The following is a 26,074-nucleotide window of genomic DNA, read 5'->3' on the forward strand; positions in this document are numbered from 1 at the left end:
ATATTTATTATTAACTTATAATACTATAAAGTATAAGGGTTGAATTTTAACTTTTAAAATTCTAAGGGATAACTTGGAATTAAAGTATTCATGGGGAAAACTTTACAAATTCCAAAACTTGAGGTCAAGTTTTGAAAATATTCAAAACTAATTAATTCCATAACTTATGTGTTTAAAGTAGTTTTAATTAAAAAAAAACTCTTCAAGTTCCATAACTTGAGGACAAGTTATGGAAGACTTTAAACTAATAAAAGAATGTAACTTTTCTTTATTTTTGTAACTTATGGAACTAATTAAGGTTACACATTTTATCATTTAATGAAGTGACTCTTGAACCTCCATAACTTGAGGACAAGTTATGGAGTCATAAAACCATTTAATGAGGACAAGACTCTTCATTTTTGTAACCATTGCCAACTTTTTATGAGTTTTATGAAACTTAAGTGTGACTTTTCATATAACTTGAGGACAAGTTACAAAAACACATTTTAGAATCAACTCTTAGATTAAAATGGATTGAAAACACATAATCAATTAACTTTTCTATTAATCTAATAAACTCATATGAATAAAGATAATTCACATCAAATTTTTTCAAGTAATTAGCATAACTTTTAAACTAATACAATTCGATTTTTCAGCTAATTTTGCAAGTATAATAAGAAAACAAGCCTTGGCTCTGATACCACTGTTGGGTTATGAGCATTCTAACACTCCTAAGTGTACATGCAACCCTAAATACCTTGGATCTATGTTTTCTCTATTATACATGCAATTATGAACTTTCCAAGGTATTACCCTATCTAGCATACAATACTTGATACTTGGGTAATCAAATGGATAGAATACATACATTTGTTTGATGTAGTTTGTCTCCATGAAACTTGAGTGCCTAGTGCCCCAAGTGTGACACCTCAAATGGTTCACACAACACCAAATACACATGGAATGACTTGAGAGAAATGGAACACTCCTTGAAATCGTCTAGCCCTCATATTCACACATTAGTGCACGATTTCTTGAGCCATGGGATTCTTTTATATGGTGGCTATTAGGGTTACACCATGTAACTCATAACTTTACCCATTCCTTATGCTCCATGGATTTTAACCTCCATGGAGTATCCATGGGTCACCCCATGGACTTAGTCCAACATAAGAAATCTTGGATCACAAGCCCACATATATAAGAATGAATGATTTACACAATCAACCCATATATTTAATTAGTCTCCTTTTGATCACTTAATTAATTCCAAATTAATTCTTGATCAATACTAATTAAAGAACCTTATTAATATATTAGAACTTATAATATATTAACCAACCTTAAGTGTTATTTCTCTCATTATAGTCTATCCAAATGCATGATGCCATGCAACCCAAATGGACCATGCCGGGTCGGGTCAAGTCTTACCAATTATAGTTATGGACTTAGACATTAATCCAACAGGATAGTCCCCGATTACCGGTCGAAAGGACCGAAGGGGTATGCCAGCACCCAGATATGCTAGGCAGTATGTGACTTATGTGTTTATGTACTAGGAGGATATATGGTAGCAGTAGGGGGTGAAATAGTCCCCGTTACCGGTCGAAAGGACCGAAGGTGTAGGCCAGCACCCTGATATGCTAGGCAGTTACCGGTTGAAAGAGACCGAAGGGGTAAGCCAGCATCCTGATATGCTAGGAAGTTACCGGTTGAAAGTGACCGAAGGGGTAGGCCAACACCCTGATATACTAGGCAGTTACCGGTTGAAAGAGACCGAAGGGGTAGACTAGCACCCAGATATGCTAGGCAGTATGTTATTGTATGGTATGTGGTATGATGGGGGAAATCACTAAGCTTTGTGCTTACGGTTTATAGTTTTGGTTTCAGGTACTTCCTCTTCAAAGGGAAAGGAGTCGACATGATCGCATTGCATCATACTACATTTTCCGCACATGAGATCATTGGGAGTTATACTCTGATGTTGTTTTATCATGACATGATTTGACTATTGATACATTGGTTTTGGATATGAGTTGTTTCTATGATGTTTTCAGACAAATGGTTTTATAATGATTAAATTAAAAATGAAATTTTTGGTTTTGAATTTTAGGATGTTACACCTTTCTTGTCAAAGAAGGATTCAAGTGTAATATTTTTGAATTCGGTTCAAAGAATATTTCAAAGTTGTTAGATGTTGATCTGTAAGGATCACCTCATACATATAAAAAAAGAGATTATTTCTTCAGCTGCATCGCTTTAATTTATGAGGAACATAGTAATTAAGACACATGATATGTTATCTACGACCAACCGCCAAGAGTTTTACAAGGATGCAACAGATAATGGATTTTCTAAGATACTCATTTTCTCTAACAAATTATTTAACTAAGAAACAAGTTCCATGACACATTTGTCAACTATATTTCATTTGTTTTGGAAATAGAACTTCTTTAACGAGGGTTTTTAGCCCAACTTTTACATATTGACTAATCCCCCGGTGCACACATTAGGTTATGTCTCATGCCTTGGAGTGATAGCATGCATACCTCAATGGCCATATGGGCTGAGTAATATTAGGATTTGAAAATATAGTTTAATGACTTACTCACTACATCTTCCACACACCTTACAAAGTCAACACAACACAAGGGGTTAACTATATTGCATTTTTGCGTTTAATGTGCGACACTTCATATTGTTAGCGGCGATGGGGCCATAAACATCGAGTTTCAAAATTTATCATTGAAACTCTATTTATAACCTATATAAAATACTCTATTACATTCTACAAATTTAACACGTATTTAACTTCTATATAATGGAAGTAGATTATGTTGATAGGTTTTTCAATTCAGTTTGTTTGGTTGATGATCAAATATCGTTTACATGTTTCTATGTCGTACAAAATTTTTGAAGATTGAAAGGTTAATGAATATCTAGGGTTTAATTTTCTGTTTTATATTTTCCTTTGATATTTGAAACTTTTGAAGCTTTTATCCTTCTTATCACAATGATATAAATTTAATGTATTTATATGTGTTTCGTGAGGGATAAATAATAATCAATAAATTTTTGGTTATAAGTTTTGTTTATGTTTTTTTTTCTTTTAGTTAAGTTATAAGATTTTTTTTGTTATTCAATGTAATATTAATTAAAATATATCATTTGCATTAATATATATATATATATATATATATATATATATATATATATATATATATATATATATATATATATTAATGCATAAGCCATGAATAAAGCCATTGAGTAATATTTTTTGAAATATTTGTAATTTTTTATATCAATTTAGTGTGAGAATTATTATTTTTAGTTCATATTAATGATATAATCATTTTTACAACATATTTACTAAATATTAAACTATATAATTTTAACTTGTGCAAGTTGCATATATTCGCTTAATGGTTTGTATGTTTTTCAAGTTCCAAACTATTTGTCAACAGTTCCAATATAATGCATATTTTCAAAACTCATTTGTAGACGTGATTAAATTATCCATTCGTAGAAAACATTAAGCCTATGATATTAAATTATTGAATGAATAATTACTTGTGTTTTCATTATTTTTTAAGGGTTATTGACATAAAAGTCCATAAATTTGTCTAAGTTTTGTTTCTGTTACCGATTTTTGTTTGTTCATGTCCTTAAGGTTTTTAAGTTTTTTCGTTTTTTCCCTTTTTATATGCAATAGCAGGTTTTCAGGTTACCAATAAATATTATTTTGCAAAAAAATTATTAAGATTACAAATATTTTGTAAAAAAACCCTTACGTTTACAAATCTTAATAATAATTTGGAATATGCTGTTAAGGATTCTCGAATTCGTATTGATGAACACAGAGTGATATCGCTTTCTATAAAGATTGAATAGAATAAAATTCTTCTTAGTAAGATTAATATTTTTCGATGAAGAGTTGCATTGGACCGTTTACCTACCAAAACAAACTTATCTAGTCATGATATTGGCATTCCTTATTCTTTATGCCCGATTTGTAATAACTCTACGTAAGATATCCAAGATATGTTCATTGAGTGTGAAGTGGCGTCCTAAATTCTTCACAAGATAATTCGTTGGGGTGATATAGACTTATCTAATCTTATTCTTATCTGTGATTTACCTGATTTTTTTGGTTTCGTTGCATATGTCAGTTTGGAATTTCAGAAATAGATGTGTATTTGATATAAATAAACCGCGAAATGATAGAATTTTTATGACGTAGTTTCGATTGCTTTTAGTTAGGTAGTTCATAGCAAACATAAGTTCCAAGTTGTATTGGCATTCCTTATTCTTTATTCCAACTTTGTAACAACTCTACATAAGATATCTAACATGTGCTCATCGAATGTGAAGTGGCGTCTATTTGGAATGTCACTTCACACTCGATGAGCATATGCTAGATATCTTATTTAAAGTTGTTACAAATTGGGCATAAAAAATAAGGAATGTCACTCCTTTTATACAAGTTTATTTTGGTAGGCAAACGGTCCAATATATATCTCCATCGAAATATATTAACCTTAGTAGGAAGGATTTTATTAATTCGGTCTTTATAGGAACCGATGTCAATCTGTATCTATCAATATGAATTCGAGAATCCTTAACAACATATTCCAGATAATTATTAAGATTTGTAAACTTAAGAGTTTTTTTGCAAAATATTTGTAAGCTTAAGGATTTTTTGCAAATAATATTTTATGGTAACCTGAAAACTTGTTATGGTAAGAAAAAAGAACAAAAAAGAAAAAACTTGAAAAACTTAATGACATAAACAAACAAAAAATTGTCACATGGATAAAACGGACAAAAATTGACCAAAAAAAAAAAAAACTTTTACGTAGATAACCATTTTTTTAGGATGTGAACTTCTGAGATTTGGAGAATGTTCAATACAAAATTTGGAACAAACTAGGTGGGAAAAGTTTCGAAAATACTATTTAAATAGCTAGGACTATTTTTTTGTAGTATTTGGCAACCTAAAACTTTATCAGTTGTTGATTGTACTTTTTTACTTCTCGAAATATGATAAAATGTTAATTATATTAAATATAATAATCCTTGTTTTTTAGGTAGGTACACAAAAAAAGAAAATAAAAACTATTGAGATTGCTTTAGGTGTCTTTATCAAAATTTATAGTCAGATTTCGGGTCAAAAAAGAAATATAAATAGTGAGGAAGAAATTATCGTGTGTCAGTCTCTTGAAGTTCAACAAAACACCATCATGGGCCTCGTGACACCACTTGTCTTTTGCTCTTTCTCTCTCTAATTTCCCCTCCCAGATGCCCGCCATTTTCTCCGTAATCGCACTATAATGATTCACTGTAACCACGATTGAAGCTGTAATTTCCGCCATTAACAATGCAGGAGCTAAGATTTCAAGATCACAAAATCAGCATTACCAGTAGCCAGTCGAGATCGAGCTACGGCGGAGCTGGTGCTGGTGCCGGTGGTGGTAGTCCTGACTCCGTCATATTCTCCAATTTCAGCCTCTTTTCTTCTTCCGCTTCAGCTAGCGTTGAGCGATGTTCTTCTGCTTCAGATGTTCTTGATCGAGATTCCATCGTCTCCGAAATGTCTCTGGTAATTATCACATTAAAGATTACACTAAATATAATGTGCTATTGTAATGTACAATATTTTTAATTAGTGTGATTTGTGTTCCTTGTTGGATCAACAAATCTAGGGATGATTAAACTTCAAATTCGTCTGGTTCGAAGCGTTTAAAATGACTTTTGATTTGTGGCACAGCATTTGTCGGGACGTGGTTTCCGTGATTCCTCCTCCTCCGCAAGGGGTCCAGATCCAGATCCAAACAATAATTCTACAGTGGTTAGGAGCGGAGGTCAGCATCCAGTAAGCAAAAAAGCGGAAAAAGCAAAAGGTATAATACATTAATACAATAAACATTCTCATGCCCATGTTTCAATAATTTAAGCAAATTGAATTTTGAAGATTTTCCTTTAACGAAAGCAAATCATAGAAGCGACTTTACTTTTTTTTTTTTTTTTTTTTTCTATTCTACATGCAGCTATAATAGATTACACTGATGTCGAAACACATGGTGAGAAGCATCAAACTCTAGATTCAGCAAGAAGCTCCTTCTCTCAAGCTCTAAAAGGTATCATCATCCTAATAAAACTTTGCATCTTAACATGACTTTTAAGTTGTCATCAATAGCTACATGGTGAAATTAATCAGAAAGGTGGGTTGTCATTTTGCTCTTTTACAGATTGCCAAACACGAAAGTCAAGATCTGAAATTCTATCAAGGAAGTCTGACAGGAGAAGACCAACATCTTTAGATCTCAACAATCAAGTAATAAATGTAACCACTTCTTCTCCAAGACTTGCTATGAAAACCTCTGTTTCAAGTCGAAGAACAAGCTTATTCCCAAGTCCTGTGACCCCAAATTATCGTCCTGCAAACATGAAAGGATGGAGTTCAGAACGTGTGCCTTTACCTACCAACACTAACAGAAGACAAGTGAGTTCTGGATTAATGTCTTACAATAGTGGAAGAACACTTCCTTCCAAATGGGAAGATGCTGAAAGGTGGATATGTAGTCCAGTTGGAGGAGAAACTGCTTTAAAACAATCAATTCAACAGTCACAAAGAAGACAAAAGTCAAAGAGTGGTCCACTTGGGCCACATGGATCTTCATTCTACTCCATGTATTCCCCTGCTGTACATACATTCGATGGAGGGAATATAGGAAGTTTAAGTTTGCTCAATGGATCGCCATTTTCAAGTAGAATAAATTCAAATAACAATGTTGATCGAAATGAGAATAGTGGAAACTTCCCTTCATTGACTGAGCCATGTATGGCAAGGTCAGTCAGTGTACATGGTTGCTCTGAATCATTAAGTCAATCATTGTTACGTATAACTCAAGGTAAGCTATTGAAGCTTTTCAATCAAGAATTTAGTAATGGATTTGGGGTTTTTGGTTTTTGATTATGAGTTGTTTACAGATGGAAAAACTAGTGCTACAAACATTTCTGGTGATGTTTCAAGGAGAGATATGGCAACACAAATGAGCCCTGAGGGTAGTCCATACTCGTCTCCTAAAATGAGAAACTCTGTCTCTGTTTCCAATTCTCTTACTGTGGATGAGTTGCAGCAGATCCGAATTTCTAAAGCAGATGTGAGAGATGTACAGGTGGATGATCAGGTCAGTTTGTCAAGATGGTCAAAGAAAACTAGAACTCGGATTCCGGGCAGGCGGGCAGGGTCAGAAATGGTGGATGACTGGAAAAGAAAAGCGTTGGAGGTTCGGTCTGCAGATTGGGAAGTTTCAGAGATGACTAAAAGTCTTTCAAAGTATGTCAACTCTTCAATTCTCTTTTTGGTTTAAGAAAAATAAAAACTGAAAATACAATGCTATAATTTTGTTAGATATTCTAAAGCACAATGTGCTAATATGAAAAAAAAATAAAATTGAAAGTACAATGTGCTAAAGCACATTCTTTTACTAATTCTGTTTTCCAGGGTTAAACGGGAGGAAGCTAAAATTACTGCTTGGGAGAATCTCCAGAAGGCAAAAGCAGAAGCATCCATACGCAAACTTGAGGTCTATTTTTCACCTTTTTTATATTTTGTAGTACATGGACTGACTCTTGATCTCTCTCGTTTGGGCAAAAGACGTAAATGCCCTTTTTATCAGCATCATTGAAAATATCCCTAGAAAGTTTACTCAGTCCATTACACTCCCATCCTGTATGACAAATGCAGCTTTACGTTGCGTTCGTCATACAGAATGAGAGTTCCATGATGGAACTGGAACTGGACTGGACAGGACAGACTTTCTAGGGATATGTTTAAATTATGAAGATAAGGAGGACATTTACGTCTTTTGCATAGGCGAGAGATTGAGACCGAGTCCATTCCCCACCTTTTTGAATAGGACAAAAAATTACAATTTTTGTTCGTCACATTTGGTACTGGTCTCGGTCAAAGTCAAATGTATGCCGGACACTGACACACAGACAGTGCGACATGTTATGTCATATTATGTCATGTTATGTTTGTTATCTGATTGTGGTTGTGATTCACAGATGAAATTGGAAAAAAAGCGATCGTCTTCCATGGATAAGATTATGAACAAACTACGATCAGCTCAAAAAAAGGCACAAGAAATGAGAGGGTCGGTTTTATCTAATCAAGTTCCTCGATCTTCTTCAGCTTCTTCTTCTTCACACAAGGCCATCTCACTTATCAGGACTCCACAAATAGGTTCCTTAAGTGGCTGCTTTACTTGCCATGCATTTTAACAACCTATTTGTGGATGCCTTATAGGTAATTCCTGTTTGCTCTCTACGTATGTGCTAATTTTTTATTATCATTTATGTATCTCTAATATCTCATTCATTTCCTACAAGTGAAAGTAGAATTTTTTTTATCATTCATTTTATGAAATTGTATTTTAATGTAATGTTCTATTTCAGTTTCTTTTTTCGAAATAGAGATATGTTAAGGTATTGATTCCCTTCTACGTGAATGATAGTAACAAACCGGTTTAAGTGTTGTCTCATTGTTTGCGTAGAATTTTATTTTGTATTATAAAAAAATGGTAAATTGTATAGGTCAACCGGGGATCAACTAGCAATATTACCCTCATGTGTAACTCCATTCTTCAACCACCACCAGCCACCACCACTGCCACCCGGTTACCACCGCTACCTCCACCACCCACCTACTACCACAACCACCGCTACCGCCACCACCACCTACCTCTGCTACCGCCACCACCCATCTACTGCCACCATCACTACTACCACCCACCACCACTACCTGCCATCGCTACCACCACTGCCACCCACCTACCGCCACTGCCACCACTACCGCCAGTAACACCGCCACCGTCGCCACCATCACCACCCACCATTACTGCCACTACCACCCACCACTACCAACGCCACCTACCACTAACAGCGTCACCGCCACGGACATGAATGCTCAATTCACCGCCACCTACATGAATGCTCAATTCGCTGCCACAAACATGAATGCTCAATTTATAAAATGAAAATTTACTATTTTTATAGTTTATATAATATATCTCTATATATTTGATAGAAAACAAAGTAAAATTAAATAAGACAGACAAAAAGGGCAATTATGTTATTTTACATGGATTATGATTCAATTTCCCGACAACCAAACATAATCTAGAATTAATTTCAATTTTATTTTCTATCAACCAAACATAATCTAGAATTAATTTCAATTTTATTTTCTACTAACCAAACAGTATATCGAATTGGATTCAAATTCATAGACATTTTCAATTTCAATTCCTTTAGAAAGAACCAAACAACACCTACGAAATTAGCAATAACCGGCTGGAAGATATGAATTATGTAAACAACACATGCAAATGAATGAATTCTATACGAGATTCCTGTCACTTTTTTTATAAAATATCTTGGAAAATTAAAGAAAGAAGTAATTTTATTAGATTTACCAAAATGATAATTTTGACTAAAACATTTTTTTTTTCATTTATGTTCCGAAATATCGAGACGTGACAAAGAAATCTGAAATTTAAAATTTCAACATTACTTACTTTTTGTTTATTTCGGACATTCCTTACTTTTGGTTCATTTCCGACTTTAGTTATTCGATCAATTAATGACTACATTCATTTCGGACAACAGAACATTTTGCATTTGCAGGCTTTTTATTCAATTTGGGTTTTAGCATGTTTCAAAGCACCTTGAATACACACTTCTTTGTACAACATCAGTTCGTTTTTAGGACTCGTTTTTTGTACCAGAAAGCCATGGGAACGAATCAATGGTGTTATGCATTATATAACTTCATACTACACATGCTGTCATGTTGATTGACTTATGATGACTTATGATATCAATTTTGATGCCTTGGTTAACTTGATGACTTCCAATTTAAGCTTAGAGACAAATCAAATATATATTTGTCTCTCCAATATCTTGAAACGAGTGACATTACGTGTATAATAGATAAGAATGATGTTAAATATTTATTTAGATGTTACTATTTTTACCTTCAGAATAAAGTTACATTGGTTGTTGTCAATCATGTTGTCTAAAGTGTGATTAACCGAGCAGTTACATATCGATCTCCTACTCTGATTTGGAAACCTATCGACCTAGAAAATCAACCTTCTCCAATTGTTTAATGTGTGATTAACCGAGTAGTTACATATCGATCTCTTACTCTTATTGGAAACCTATTGACCGGGGAAAATCAACATGGCATAAGCCGGTCTAGTGGAATTGGTATGTTGCAAGAAGCAATAAAGTTTGTAATTTATTCCAAGTTACGGTGACTTCGGTACTCTAAACATAGGAAAATAAAGTGGGAAAGAGTATATTTCTCTATGGAAAGGTAAACATGTTTCATATGGCGAGCTTGTATAAAAGGGCGATGAATCAACAAATGGTTATCAAAATTTTTGATGTAAATTATGTTGTGGTTTGATATAATCTAAAACAATTATGAAAAACAGATTTTGCAGCAGATCGGTAAATTTAAAATTCAACCCGAAAACCATGGATCCAATTAGACAAAGATTATCAACTTATAAAACCATAAGATGTTTAAAAGACTTACCCTTGAAGCGTAGATCACACCCAAAGTAAGTTACATCTATGGTGTATCCACACAACCAAATCAAGATGACAACTTCATCTTTAACTACAAGTAAAGCACCAAAGGACACGTTTAAGTTATAATTTTGACAAAATGTACGACGTTGTTGAAAATAATTAGTTATTGACATTAAATATGTAATAATATTTCATACACTTAGTTGATGGGCGTGTTCGGCACGAAACATTTGAGAGCTTCTAATTTCTAGCGTTTGACAAAACACTCATTTTTGAACAGAAAGTCTCGTTCGGCACTACAAGCTTCTAGCGTTTAGTTTAAACAAAACGCTCCAAATCCAAATGCTACTTCATGTAGCGTTTAACAAAACGCTACAAGCTACAAGCTACCGCTACACGCTACAAGTCACCCGCTACCAGCTACTTTTGCCGAACACGCCCGATATATAAAATCCAACTTTTTTGAAAAATATTGTAAAGTAAACATATATTACAACTATATTTTGCAATCTCCTCTACTGCTTTATGTATAAATAAAATTAAATATAGTTATTGATTTACTTTATATTATTATTATTATTATTATTATTATTATTATTATTATTATTATTAATTAAGTTAAAAATTACTTATTTGGTGAACGTTAGTACCTAGGGAAACCTACGTACATGAAATATCTAAAATGCATAATAATAATAATAATAATAATAATAATAATAATACAAAGTTACTTGTTTCAAAAATATTGTTAAGCATGTATTTATAGACCACTTAATATTCTTCAACTATTTGTATTTATTATAATATCCCTCTTAATTATATAATACTTTTCAAACCATTTATATTTATTATACTATTACTCTGTCTTATAATATTATCATTCTATCACTCTTATTTATATATTATATTACTTTTATTTTTTTGACTAATAATCTTGAAATACTAGAAAAATATTAAAAAATATATTTTTAAGTCGATTAAAATGACACATCAATTATTTTAAAAGAGAATAATCAAAGGATGATACTTTAACATGGTTTGAACACTAGTTTTTCATAATATACTAAGGACATGTCATAAACATTGCTCATGGTAGATCTTTATCATTTCATCAAATACTTTTATGTTAATATTTAATTATTTATTATATATATTCACTACAAGAAAAAGGGGTATCAAAGACTGACATATTCAGTCTTTGATGGTTAATAATCAGTCTCTAATAAGAATCGATGACTGATTTCACTAGTCCTACGCTAGTCCCAGAAACCTAGTCCTAGATAGTTGTTGTTGTTGTTGTTTTTTTATTTTATTTTATTTTATTTTATTTTTTTAATATCTGGGACTGAAAATCAGTCCTTAATTTGTAAAAGTATCAAGGACAGATAATCAGTCCGTGATAATATCAAATTCAGTCTTAAATGTGTTTTCTTTAAATCCACGATTTCATATAAGATCAGTCCCTGATAATAACTTTTGGGGACTAAAAATCAGTCTTACATGCGATATCATTTAGTCTCCAATAAGCTTCATGAAAATTCTTACTCAAGTCATATCAGTCCCTGATAGAATCTATTTAAGACTGAATATCAGTCTCAAATATTATCATCTTCTGTCTCTAACCTGATTTTTATTGACTGAATATCAGTCTCATGTACACTTTCATTCAGTCCCTAACCCGATTTTTTAGTTACCGAATGTCAGTCTCAGATACATTTTCATTCAGCCCCTAACCAAATTTTTCAGTAACTGAATGTCAGTCTTAGATAATATTTCAAATAGTCCTAACCTGGATTTTTAGTCACTGAATATGAGTCTCAGATACAATGCCATTTGCTCCCTAACCTGATTTTCCAGTGACCGAATATTAGTCTCAAATATAATGTCATTCGGTCCCCAACCTGCTATAGTTTCAAACCAATGTTTAGTCTTAAACTAACATTTATAGTGACTAATATAACCAATGCGCTTGTTAATATACCAAATGTGTCACACCCCCAAACCGGAACGGCGGAAACGTTCGGGGTGGATGACGTCACGTACAGTATCATAACAAATGAATAATAGTAATCAAAGCAACACAACCATCATATTGAAAATATATAATTTACATTATGTTCAAAACATTGTTTGTTTGACATCAAAATTATAACAAAAGCTAAGACGTGACGCTACTATGCTCCGTCTTCGTGACACCTATGAGGGTACCTGTCTACTAATTTCCTGAGAGTACAAGTGGTTTGAAAAAGTGTCAACATTTAAGTTGGTGAGTTCATAAGCATTTTGTATATAAAAGTATGTTCTTTGTTCCTTGAAAATGTAAGCGTGTTCATCCAGAAAATCCTATATTTTCTGTTGTAAATGTATTGTAGTCTTAATACCTTAAGACCAAAACATATAAGTTTCTTATGCTTATATCTGTAATTCGAAGTCCTAATTCATGTAAGTGATGTAACCTATACCGCTTCCTCCAATGATCACTTAGAGTATATAATTATTAAACTTTTAATATTATAATAGTATAAGGGTTGAATTTTAAACTTTTAAAATTCTAAGGTTTGGAATTAAATGTTTCATTAGTGAGACTTTACAAATTCCAAAACTTGAGGGCAAGTTTTGTAACTTTCAAAACTTTTGGTTTCCATAACTTATGAAAACTTATGAGTTTTAATGTTCATAAATGAGACTCTTCACATAACTTGAGGAAAAGTTACAAAAACTCATTTTAAGAACAATTTTTAGATCAATTTTAACTCAGAACATTATCATATAATTTCACTATTGATCTAATCTAACTCATAGCAAGACAATTCATATCAAATAATACAAATAGTATCTTTATTATCTTAAAATTTGACAATTGTCCTTTAATTGGATGAGGATCATCATTACCAAATCGGAAAATACATTTTTTATGATTACAAAACAGTTTGTGGTAATGATCCTAAACCAATTCTGGCCAAAAACTCAAAATTCTGCAACCAGAGCCACCAACTCGACGAGTGCATGATCATGACTCATCGAGTTGCCCTTTTACTGAGTGGACTCGTCGAGTCAGCCAATGGACTTGGCGAGTTCATCAGTCAGAGGCCAGAAAATCGATTTTTTCAACTTTGAAAAATAGCATGCATCAAATATAACAGAAAACAATCCTAGGCTCTGATACCACTGTTGGGTTTTAAGCACTATAACACTCCTATGGTGCACATGCAACCGTAGATGCTTTGGATCTATGTTTTCTCTAATGATACATGCATTTTCAATTTTCCAAAGCATACATCCTAACTAGCATACAATGGAGGATATACAATATAAAACTCATAGTTAGATGAATACTTCTTGATGTAGTTGTAGTTCTTGGCATTTGAAAGCTTTAGCACCTCAAGTGTGATGCCTCTAATGTGTCACAGACACGAAATGCAAGAGGAGACTTGAGAGAATAAGCTAGTTAGAACAAAATCAATATCAAACTCTTAGAATGATGTGTGCAACCGATTTTGGCTCTAGGGGATTCCTTTTATAGTGTAACAAATGCTAGGGTTACATCTTTGCAAACCCTAATACACCATGACCTTTCATATTACTTAGGCCCCATGGGTTAAACCTCCATGGACTATCCATGGACTATCACATTGGTTTAGCCCATCCTAATTAACCATGGATCATTGGCCCACACTATAAGAATCATTGATTTACTTAATCAGTCCCCACATATTTAATTAGTCTCTTTTGATCACTAAATTAATTCCAAATTAATTCTTGATCAATACTAATTAAAAAATATGATTTCTCAATTAATATATTATACTTATAATATATTAATAAATCACAAATAGCCTTATTCTCAAAATTCCATCCTATCAAATTGCACTGGTGAAGGCAACCCAAAAGGACCATGCTACAATCGGGTCAAGTACATCCCAGTTATAGTTATGAGCTTAGACACCAAATCCAATAGTCTCCCACTTGGATAAGTCTAATAACTATAGCTGCCAATGCAACTTCAGGATCCGATTAGCAATCGTAGCTTTCAAAAGTCGTTGTCGACTCTGACCCAGTCAGTGACGCTGTAACGCCCGTGTTTCTAGGCTAGGCATTAATGATGATGTAATAGTCTAGGACAACCTTTGTGACTTGTTTTGAAATAATAAGATGTATTATTTGAGTATTATGTGTTTTATACTTAATTATTATGATTTAATAAATTAAGGATAAAAATAAGCATCGAAAATAAATGTTAGATAAACCCGATATCTATGAAGAAAGTTGTAGTGGTTGAAACAAGGATTCTGGAGATATAAAGAATACCGAAATCCGAGTTATAACGAAGAAGTTATGACGTGTCGAAGGTTCGCGACAGAACCGACACGACGCCGTGTGACATAAAAAGTGAATTTACGATAAAGTGATTTTTAGCCTTAACGATCTTAATGAAAGTCGTAGTATACGTTAAACCGAGAGCGTGCATAAAAAGAATGTCCAAATATGACTTCATATGAGAAAGTTATGAATTTTCTAAGATTTGGCAAAACAGTATGCAACCCGGAATTAGAATTATAGATCGAGTGATTTTTAACCGTATACGAATTTTTGAAGTTTGAAAAATCGGAGTAAGCCCAGCGTACAAGAGTACGCCCAGCATACTCGTGTACACGGTCCGAGATTGGCCATGTCGCCTACTCCTTCGCATGGTGCACATGTTCGTAGCCTTGACATGTCCGAGATGATCCCTTCGTACGCCCAGCGTACGAAAGCGTACGCCCAACGAAGAGCCTTGCAAGGCAGTACGCCCCGCGTACCAGGAATTACGCCCAACGTAATGAGGAGCTTCGGTCTCCTATAAATAGGATCCGAAGCCAACCGAGTTAATGTTACAAATATTTCATTCTCTTTCACTCTCTACTCCCTTTTAGCCTATCCTAAACCCCCCCAAGCCTAGAGTATCATCCTAGCATTGTAAGCAAACCCCGGAGAGCCGAAAGATCCCGGGAAAAGAGTTTTTCGAGTCGAAACTCTGCCCGCGCAGAACCCGATTTTTTAGAAAACATCCCGGTTTCATCAAAAAAGATTGTTTTAAGAGACGAAGTGCTGTCTAATCACCGTCTTATAAGGTGATTGTGTAGTCACTTTCATATTACAAATAGATATGAAGTATTTTCTATAAAATATGTGCTATGTGTATATATATATTGTTTATTTATTTGAGATGGGTGTTGAATAGATGTTGTATACAAGTTTTAAACTGTATATGTATTTTTATCTATAAATATGTTGGGTAAAACATGGGTAGATGAAATAGTTGATGTGTGATAAAATGATGAGAGGCCTCGATCTTGTTGTTGTTGTAGTCATCTAGCGGAGTATAGATGAGGACCACAGACCTTTGTAGACGGTCCAGTGGAACGCTAGCAGGCTCGCAACCTGTAGGTGTTGGTGAACGATATGTTCGCTGGTGTACCGCATCCCTCTCATGGTTGCCTTTCGGACATATATGGCTGAGGAATCCCCTTAGCAGTAAAGTCCATCACGATGATGATCCTTAGGCTAGGTCCCTTATAATAGGTGTTTAGGGACATAAAGTGAGGATAACGGGAACGGGTAATCAGGGTTATTGTTGGTTGATGAAATTAATAAATTTATTGCTGGTTGATGAAATTAATAAATTTATTTATTGTGGGTTGAATACCCTATATGCTCACCAGGATCCCAAGCTTGACCCACTCAGCTTTTTATATTACAGGTAGTGGAACCAGAGCATAGTTGGATGATGACGAGGGATTTTGGATTTTAGGCCAGTAGATGTAAATAACTGTTGTAAGGCCTATATCAGGCTGTTTATGCTTTTGGTCTGTATCGGAACATGACATCCCGAGGTTTTGTAATATAATGAAAATACATTTCTTTAAGAAATGCTTTGATAAATTTTTATCATATTTTGTTTTGGGGACAAATTCTGCAACACCTTTTGAAAGATTACTCTGATTTTATTTTAAAAGCATAAATGAAATCGATCTTTTCTGGCCGTGAAAAATGGGGATGTCTCAGTTGGTATCAGAGCATTAGTTTAAGCGAACTAGGAATTTTAGGATTTCTATACTTAAACTTAGAATGCTAAGTGATGATCCTGAGGTGAGTGTCTACCATATTTTAGAGACGAGCACTAGTATATTTTAGGAAATATGCCTAAAATGCTTTTATGTGCTAAATGCTATATGTTTGCCATATATGCCATTATTTGTTCGGATCTATGGTCTGTTGCCGACCGGATCTGGAAACATTATGTGTTCAGGATTCTAAGCGTACGACTACGATATTAGAACTAACATGTAAACGTGGAGAATTTAAATATCTATCGTGAATAAAGATATTAATTCTCCTAATTTGGTGTATAGATTATAATGGAAAGAACCCAAAGTGGAGCTGGAAATGCAAATAGAAATCAGCAACCTCAACCCCAAGTGATGGAACAGGTGCCTATAGCAGAAGCTGCACCAGAACCCATCACAATGGCTGGAGTACAAGCCATGATTCAGACAATGATGGCTGAACAAAGGGAAGAAATGAGACAACTATTGCTGAACAACAGGAATGAACCTTCAATGCCTGTTGAACAACCTGAATTAAATGATGATCAGTCAGAGGAAGGAAATTACAGTAGACCTATTGGTCAAACTGAACCGCTTGTGGTTAGGAGGAATAACGAAGAGGATGGAGTCGAGAGAAATGGATGAAAGTACAAAGATTTTATGACTTGCAAGCCGTCAACTTTCACTGGAAAGGAAGATCCCATCGGAGTAATGGATTGGATCTCGGAAATGGAATTGGCCTTCATGACATGTGGTTGCCAAGGCAAGTTACAAACCATATTTGCAGTGCGTCGGTTCAGAGGAGGCGCTGTTCGCTGGTGGAACACTCTGGGGAAGACCCTAAGCCCTAATGAGCCACTGCAACTGACTTGGGCAGAGTTCTTGGTGCATTTCAAGCGCAAGTACTGCTCGGCCCAAAATCTGCTTGAGTTAGAAAGCTAATTTCTGACATTAAAGAAGGGAAGTATGTCCATCGATGAATACACCAATAACTTCACAGACAAAATGGAGTTTGCTTTCCGTATTATCCCAGACGAGCTGACAAAAATCGACAGGTACGCAAAGGGACTTGTATGGGAGTATGTGGTGCCAGTGCATCAGGTACTTACTCTGGAGGTAGCTATCTGGGCTGCCAAGTCTGTTGAAGAAATGATCAAGGGAAGATCCGCCAACAAGGTTGAAGTTGGCGAAAAGAGAAAGTTTGAAGGAACTTCAGGTTCCAACAAGAAGAGCAAGTTCTCGAAGTCTGGTTCGAGGAAATTTAGAGGAGGAGCCGAAGCGAAGTGGTGTGACAAGTGTAAAAAGAAACATGTTGGGAAATGTGGCGAGGAGGTCACTTGTTATAAATGTGGAAAGCCTGGGCATTATGCCAATGAATGCACCTTCAATAAGAAAGTATGTTATGGGTGCAATGAAGAAGGGCACCTTTTGAGGGACTGCCCGAAGAAGAAAGAGGCAGCGAAGCCCAATCTCCCACCAGAGCCAAAAGCCAGAGCTTTCCAAATGACATTGGAAGCCGCAAAGGATGCAACGGATGTCGCTTCAGGTACCTTTCTCGTAAATTGATTGCCTGCCAATTTATTGTTTGATTCTGGAGCGAATTACTCCTTTATATAATTTGGTGAAAGACTAGCATTGCCTATAGAAAAACTTGATAATGCCCTAATTGTAGAAGTTGCTAGTGGCAAATTCATACCTGTTAGCGATTACATTAAAAATATTATCATCGAATTGAACGGAAACGAATTCCACGAGAAGTTGTTACCCATTGAGTTGAATGGTTTTGACATCGTTCTAGGAATGGATTGGCTTAGCGCCAATGATGCCGAGATATTGTGCAAGAAAAAGATAGTGAGGGTAACCCGCCTCGAAAAAGAGTCATTTATGGTATACGGAGATAAGTGTACAATAAATTCTGGAATCATTTCCCTAATGAAAGCCAGAAAATGTTTGTCTAAAGGATGCACCTCATACTTGGCATTCGTAATCGATGCTAAGAAGGAGAAAAAGGATATACATAGTATACTAGTGGTGTGTGACTATTCGGAAGTTTTTCCCGAAAATATTCCTGGATTGCCCCCTGATAGACAAGTGGAGTTTGGAATAGACTTGTTACTAGGAACAACACCAATAGCAAAAGCACCATATCGATTAGCACCGACAAAGATGAAGGAGCTTATGACGCAACTTCAGAAGTTGTTGGACAACGATTTCATTAGACCTAGTTCATCACCCTGGGGAGCTCCGGTGTTATGCGTAAAGAAGAAAGATGGGAGCATGAGAATGTGCATAGATTACATAGAGCCGAATAAGGAAACAATAAAGAACAAGTACCCATTACCAAGGATTGATGACCTGTTCGATCAGCTACAAGGTTCGGGTTATTTCTTGAAGATCGATCTTAGGTCAGGATATCATCAGCTAAAGGTGAGAGAGCAGGATATTGAGAAAACTTCATTCAGAACAAGATATGGACACTATGAGTTCTTAGTTATGTCGTTTGGACTAACCAATGGTCCAGTAACATTCATGTATTTAATGAACAGGGTTTGTAAACCATTCCTCGATAAATCTGTGATAGTGTTCATAGATGATATTTTGATTTATTCAAAAAGCAAGCAGGAGCATGACAAGCATCTGTGAGAGGTGTTAGAAGTTCTGAAGAAGGAGAAGCTGTATGCAAAGTTCTCCGAATGTGATTTTTGGATTCAAGAAGTCCAATTTTTGGGTCATGTGGTTAACCAAGAAGGGATAATGGTTGACCCAACTAAGATTGAAGCAATAACAAAGTGGGAACAACCAAAGAGTCCCACAGAGATCCGAAGCTTTCTGGAATTAACTGGATATTATCGAAGATTTATCCAAGGCTTTTCTTCGATAGCTGCTCCATTGACAAATTTGACCCACAAAGGAGCTACTTATACTTGGAGTGAGAAGCATAAGGAAGCATTTGAGAAGTTAAAGAAGAAATTGTGTGAATCACCGATTCTTTCTTTACCTGAAGGAGTTGAAGACTTCACAGTTTATAGTTATGCATCTGGAGTTGGGTTAGGTTGTGTTCTGACCCAAAGGGATAAGGTGATAGCATATGCATCGAGACAATTGAAAGAACATGAAAAGAACTACCCCACTCATGATTTGGAGTTGGCAGCGGTATTTTCCCTGAAGATATGGAGGCATTATCTTTATGGCACAAAGTGCAAACTTTTCACTGATCATAAGCGTCTTCAATATCTCTTTAATCAGAAGGAATTGAACATGAGACAACGACGCTGGCTAGAGTTTCTTAAGGATTACGACTATGAAATACTTTACCACCCTGGTAAAGCAAATGTCGTAGCTGATGCTTTAAGTAGAAAAGTGAGCCTTGAAAAGAAAAGGCCGAGAGCCTCAAGAATCGAATTTGTCTCAACGATTGTAGAAAGCATCAATAAAGCTCAGAAAGAAGCTTTAGAGAAAAATGACCGAAAGGAAGAATGTTTGGGCAAAACATTAGTGTTCGATACAAACGGTCAAGGACTGAAGGTATTCCAAGATAGGATTTAGGTACCTAAGACGGGAGGAATAAGATATCTTCTGATGGAAGAAGCTCACAAGACCATGTACTCGATTCATCCCAGCAACACGAAAATGAATAGGGATTTGAAAGCCTACTACTGGTGGCCGACGATGAAGCTCGATGTTGTAAAGTATGTGGCCGAGTGTGTGATATGTGCGAGGGTTAAGGAACAACATCAGAAACCATATGGGAGTTTAGAACCTTTACCTGTACCCATGGGTAAATGGGAAGACATCACCATGGATTTTGTGACTAAACTGCCCAGAACGTAGAGCGGTCACGACAAGATTTGGGTGGTCGTTGATCGGTTTACTAAAAGTGTACACTTCATAGCAGCCAATGAAAAATGGTCTATGGATAAACTTGCAAATGCTTACGTGAAGGAGATAGTGAGACTTTACGGTGTTCCTTTAACGATTGTATCAGATCGTGATAGTCGTTTCACATCGAGGTTTTGGAGAAGTCTACAAGAGGAATTGGGTACGAGATTGTGTTTAAGTACAACTTACCATCCGCAAACCGATGGTCAGAGCGAACGAACGATTCAAACATTGGAGGATATGCTACGAGCATGTACCTTGGAATTCCAAGGTAACTGGGATGAACATTTACCTCTGGTAGAATTTTCCTACAATAATAGTTTCCACTCGAGCATCAAGATGGCACCTTATCAATCTTTGTATGGACAAAAGTGTCGAACGCCGTCATGTTGGCTTGAAACTGGGGAAAAGTAGTTTATGGGACCTGAGATAGTCCATCAGACTGCTGAAAAGCTGAAATTGATTAGGGAAAGGATGTTAGCAGCTCAGGATCGTTAAAAGAGCTATGCTGACAAGGAAAGTCAACCGATAACATTCGAAATTGGAGATTTGGTTTTACTTAAAGTCTCGCCGTTGAAGGGACTTATAAGATTTGGTAAAAGGGGAAAGTTTAGTCCAAGGTTTATTGGACCGTTTAAAGTTCTTCAGAAGATTGGGAACCAAGCTTACAAGCTAGAACTACCAGAAGAACTAGATGGTATTCATAATACTTTCCACGTGTGTTATTTGAGGAAGTTCGCGGGAGAAGTTCCCAACATAATTCCAATTTCTGAATTAAGTTTGGATGAAAGCAAGAGGTTAATTGAAGAACCAAAGGCAATCGTTGACCGTAAGACTAAGAAGTTGCAATGCAAGATGGTCGATTTAGTGCTTGTGCGATGGAAACATACGAATGGGCCAAATCTAACTTGGGAAACGAAGAATGACATGATGAGTCGCTATCCGCATTTGTATGCTGATGTATGATTCCGAGGACGGAATCATCCTAAGGAGGAGAGAATTTTAATGCCTGTTTTTCTAGGCTAGGCATTAATGATGATGTAATAGTCTAGGCCAACCTTTATAACTTGTTTTGAAATAATAAGATGCATTATTTGAGTATTATGTGTTTTATACTTAATTATTATGATTTAATAAATTAAGGATAAAAATAAGCATCGAAAATAAATGTTAGATAAACCCGATATCTATGAAAAAAGTTGTAGTGGTTGAAACAAGGATTCCGAAGATATAAAGAATACCGAAATCCGAGTTATAACGAAGAAGTTATGACTGTCGAAGTTTCGCGACAGAACCGGCATGACGCTGTGTGACGTAAAAAGTGAATTTACAATAAAGTGCTTTTTAGCCTTAACGATCTAAATGAAAGTCGTTGTATACGTTAAACCGAGAGCGTGCATAAAAAGAATGTCCAAATCTGACTTCGTATGAGGAAGTTATGAATTTTCTAAGATTTGGCATAGCAGTATGCAGCCCGGAATTCGAATTATAGATCGAGCGATTTTTAACCGACACAATCTAAACGAGAATCGAAGATCTCGTCGATAATAGTTTAACGGTAAAAAGACAGACAAAAACGGACGTCGGATGAAGAAGTTATGAATTTTTAACGGACATTTCCTGTCCCGGCCTGTTAAAAATATAAATTTAAAAATAAAGTCAAAATTAGCCAACGGAGTCTAAACGAAAGTTGTAGAGTACGGTCTCACCTACGCGTGGATATAAAGAACGTCAAAAACGGAGCTCGTATGCGAAAGTTACAAATTTTTGAAGTTTGAAAAATCGGAGTACGCCCAACGTACAGGAGTACGCCCGGCGTACTCGTGTACACGGTCCGAGATTGACCACATCGCCTACTCCTTCGTATGGTGCACACGTGTTCGTATCCTTGACGCATCCGAGATGATCCCCTCGTACGACCAACGAAGAGCCTTGCAAGGTAGTACTCCCCGCGTACCAGGAATTACGCCCAACGTAATGAGGAGCTTCGGTCTCCTATAAATAGGATCCGAAGCCAGCCGAGTTAATGTTACAAATATTTCATTCTCTTTCACTCTCTACTCCCTTTTAGCCTATCCTAAACCCCCCAAGCCTAGAGTATCATCCTAGCATCGTAAGCAAGCCCCGGAGATCCCAAAGATCCCGGGAAAAGAGTTTTTCGAGTCGAAACTCTGCCCGCGCAGAGCCCGGGTTTTTAGAAAACATCTCAGTTTCATCAAAAAAGATTGTTTTAAGAGACGAAGTGCTGTCCAATCACCGTCTTATAAGGTGAGTGTGTATTTATTTTCATATTACACATAGATATGAAGTATTTTCTATAAAATACGTGGTATGTGTATATATATATATATTGTTTGTTTATTTGAGATGGGTGTTGAATAGATGTTGTATACAAGTTTTAAACTGTATATGTATTTTTATCTACAAATATGTTGGGTAAAACATGGGTAGATGAAATAGTTGATGTGTGATAAAATGATGAGAGGCCTCGATGTTGTTGTTGTTGTAGTCATCTAGCGGAGTATAGATGACGACCACAGACCTTTGTAGACAGTCCAGTGGAACGCTAGCAGGCTCGCAACCTATAGGTGTTGGTGAACGATATGTTCGCTGGTGTACCGCATCCCTCTCATGGTTGCCTTTCGGACATATATGGCTGAGGAATCCCCTTAGCAGTAAAGTCCATCCCGATGATGATCCTTAGGCTAGGTCCCTTATAATAGGTGTTTAGGGACGTAAAGTGAGGATAACGGGAACGGGTAATCAGGGTTATTGTTGGTTGATGAAATTAATAAATTTATTGCTGGTTGATGAAGTTAATAAATTTATTTATTGTGGGTTGAAAACCCTATATGCTTACCAGACTCCCAAGCCTGACCCACTCAGCTTTTTATATTACAGGTAGTGGAACCAGAGCATAGTTGGATGATGACGAGGGATTTTGGATTATAGGCCAGTAGATGTAAATAACTGTTGTAAGGCCTATATAGTACTGTTTATGCTTTTGGTCTGTATCGGAACATGACATCCCGAGATTTTGTAATATAATGAAATACATTTCTTTAAGAAATGCTTTGATAAATTTTTATCATATTTTGTTTTGGGGACAAATTCCGCAACATCTTTTGAAAGATTACTCTGATTTTATTTTAAAAGCATAAACGAAATCAGTCTTTTCTGGCTGTGAAAAATGGGCATGTCTCAGACGCGTTCGTTTAGATAAGGGACCATATATTCCACTGTTCTTCAAGATATCATGCAGACAAATAATTAAACATAGTCATACTTATTGTCCTGCAGTTTGTTTCCCGATTTCCGATTTGTCTGATATAGAACATAACCGAACACATCAATTTAGTTCTGACCGGGCCCGACACATAAGTCAAAACAAATCATTGAGGGGCCCAAGATATCGCTTTTAATCCTCTTAGAATAAAAGGAACAGATAAACCTCAACATTATATGCTTGTACTAACTACTCATTAAATCATGCACAACGATACGTTTTATAACATCAAGTTACTGATGCGTTTTCGTATCAACAATGCACAACCAACTCATAGTCAACAACTCATTTATCTTAGTTTGTAGATTATATGAGATTATCGTCTCTCAATCACTCGTGATAAAATCCAAGAAGTGATTCGGGTGAGCGTGGGTTTAATCCAATGCTCAAATCTTATTTCAGGAGCACTCATGAATGGTGTAGCAAACTTTTGCTATGTCTAACGCCTTAGACAATCTACAAGCCAACTCATGACAGTATATCCTCATAACCTACTTCCAAAGTATGATCGACTGTGGATAGTTTGAATAATCTTATTATTCTGGAAGTCAAAACATGCAAAGGTAAACAATAGTAAATAATTGACACAAGACAGTAAATTTACTTATAAATAAAACTCCTTTTATTTAATCATCAAATGTCAATTACAGTTTAGCTATTACAAGTTTAAAACATTTATCTAATCACTAAAACTAATATCGTCCGTTAGCCCAATGCCCCTTGCATTCTGCAAGTGCCTAACCCTACTTAGTCCCTTCGTGAGGGGATCTGCTGGGTTGTCCTCTGACGATATCCTCTTCACAACGAGGTTTCATTCTTCTACTTGATGTATTATGAAGTGGTACTTTCTGTCGATATTCCTGGATCTACCATGATCTCTCGGTTCCTTGGTTAAGGCAACCACCCCTTCATTATCGCAGAAAATCTCCACAGGCTCGTTTATGGCTGGCACAACTCCAAGGTCTCTGATGAAATTCTTCAACCATATCGCCTCTTTCAATGCTTCGCTCACTGCAATGTACTCTGATTCACACGTTGAATCAGCTACAGTCTCTTTCTTGGAACTTTTCCATGTTACTGCTCCTCCATTTAGGGTAAACACCCAGCCCGACTGAGAGCGCAAATTATCTCTGTCGGTCTGAAAACAGGCGTCATAATACCCTGTCACTCTTAAGTCATCACTCCCACCGAGTGTAAGAACCAAGTCCTTAGTCCTCCGCAGGTACTTAAGAATGTTCTTAACTGCAGTCCAGTGAGCTCTACCAGGATTCCCTTGATATCTGCTAACCATGATCAAAGCAAAGGCCACATCAGGACGAGTACAAGTCATAGCATACATGATCGAGCCAACTACGGAAGAATATGGTACTCGACTCATCTCCGCTAACTCAGCCTCTGTACTCGGACTTTTTGTCTTACTCAGTTTGGTATTGCTTTGGATAGGTAAGTCACCTTTCTTGGAGTTCTCCATGCTGAAACATTTCAACACCTTGTCCATGTAGGTACTTTGACTAAGTCGTATTAGTCTTTTACTCCTGTTTCTCAATATCCTTATCCTTAGAATATAGGCAACTTCTCCAAGGTCCTTCATAGCGAAACACTTCCCAAGCCTGGACTTATTTTCCTGCAAGGTTGGAATGTCGTTTCCTATGAGAAGTATGTCATCCACATAAAACACCAGAAAGCTAACTATATTCCCTCTGGCTTTGACATATACACATGACTCATCCTTGCTTCTCGAAAATCCAAACTCTTTGACTTTCTCATCGAAACAAAGATTCCATCTGCGAGATGCTTGTTTCAATCCATAAATGGATTTATCAAGCTTACACACTCTATTAGGGTACTTTGCATTGATAAAACCTTCTGGCCGACTCAGGTAAACATCTTCAGCCAACTTTCCATTAAGGAAAGCGGTTTTGACATCCATTTTCCATATTTCATAGTCATGAAATGTAGCTATGGCAAGCATAACCCTTATAGATTTAATCTTCGCTACTGGTGAGAAGGTCTCATCATAGTCAACTCCCTGAGTTTGAGTAAAGCCCTTCGCAACCAGTCGCGCCTTATATGTGTGTACTTTCCCATCCATGTTGGTCTTCTTCTTGAAGATTAATTTGCACCCGACTGTCTTACGACTCGGTACATTGTCAAACAAGTTCCAAACTTGATTGTCATACATGGACCGAATCTCGCTGTACATTGCCTCTTTCCATTTAGCAGACTC

General features: G+C 35.9%; 1 protein-coding gene across 1 annotated transcript; it reads left to right on the plus strand.

The window, feature by feature from the left end:
* Nucleotides 1-5,170: 5,170 nt before the first annotated feature.
* Nucleotides 5,171-8,537, plus strand: LOC145108506 (Remorin family protein). The gene is made up of 7 exons (XM_079045546.1): nt 5,171-5,587; nt 5,756-5,888; nt 6,036-6,125; nt 6,237-6,899; nt 6,979-7,327; nt 7,496-7,577; nt 8,062-8,537. Exons 1-7 carry the CDS (start codon nt 5,366-5,368, stop codon nt 8,275-8,277), a joined length of 1,755 nt encoding a protein of 584 aa, XP_078901672.1. The 5' UTR covers nt 5,171-5,365; the 3' UTR covers nt 8,278-8,537.
* The last annotated feature ends 17,537 nt before the right edge of the window (nt 8,538-26,074 follow it).

Source organism: Lactuca virosa, chromosome 4, assembly GCF_052849685.1.
Source record: "Lactuca virosa cultivar CGN04683 chromosome 4, Lactuca_virosa_CGN04683_v6, whole genome shotgun sequence".
NCBI classification, from domain to species: domain Eukaryota; kingdom Viridiplantae; phylum Streptophyta; class Magnoliopsida; order Asterales; family Asteraceae; genus Lactuca; species Lactuca virosa.

Excerpts from the sequence above, each read along its gene's own strand:
- LOC145108506 (XM_079045546.1), top strand. The coding sequence starts at position 5,366 with ATGCAGGAGCTAAGATTTCAAGATCACAAAATCAGCATTACCAGTAGC. Across the intron at positions 7,328-7,495 it reads ATGACTAAAAGTCTTTCAAA|GGTTAAACGGGAGGAAGCTA; the intron begins GTATGTCAACTC and ends TCTGTTTTCCAG. Across the intron at positions 7,578-8,061 it reads CATCCATACGCAAACTTGAG|ATGAAATTGGAAAAAAAGCG; the intron begins GTCTATTTTTCA and ends TGTGATTCACAG.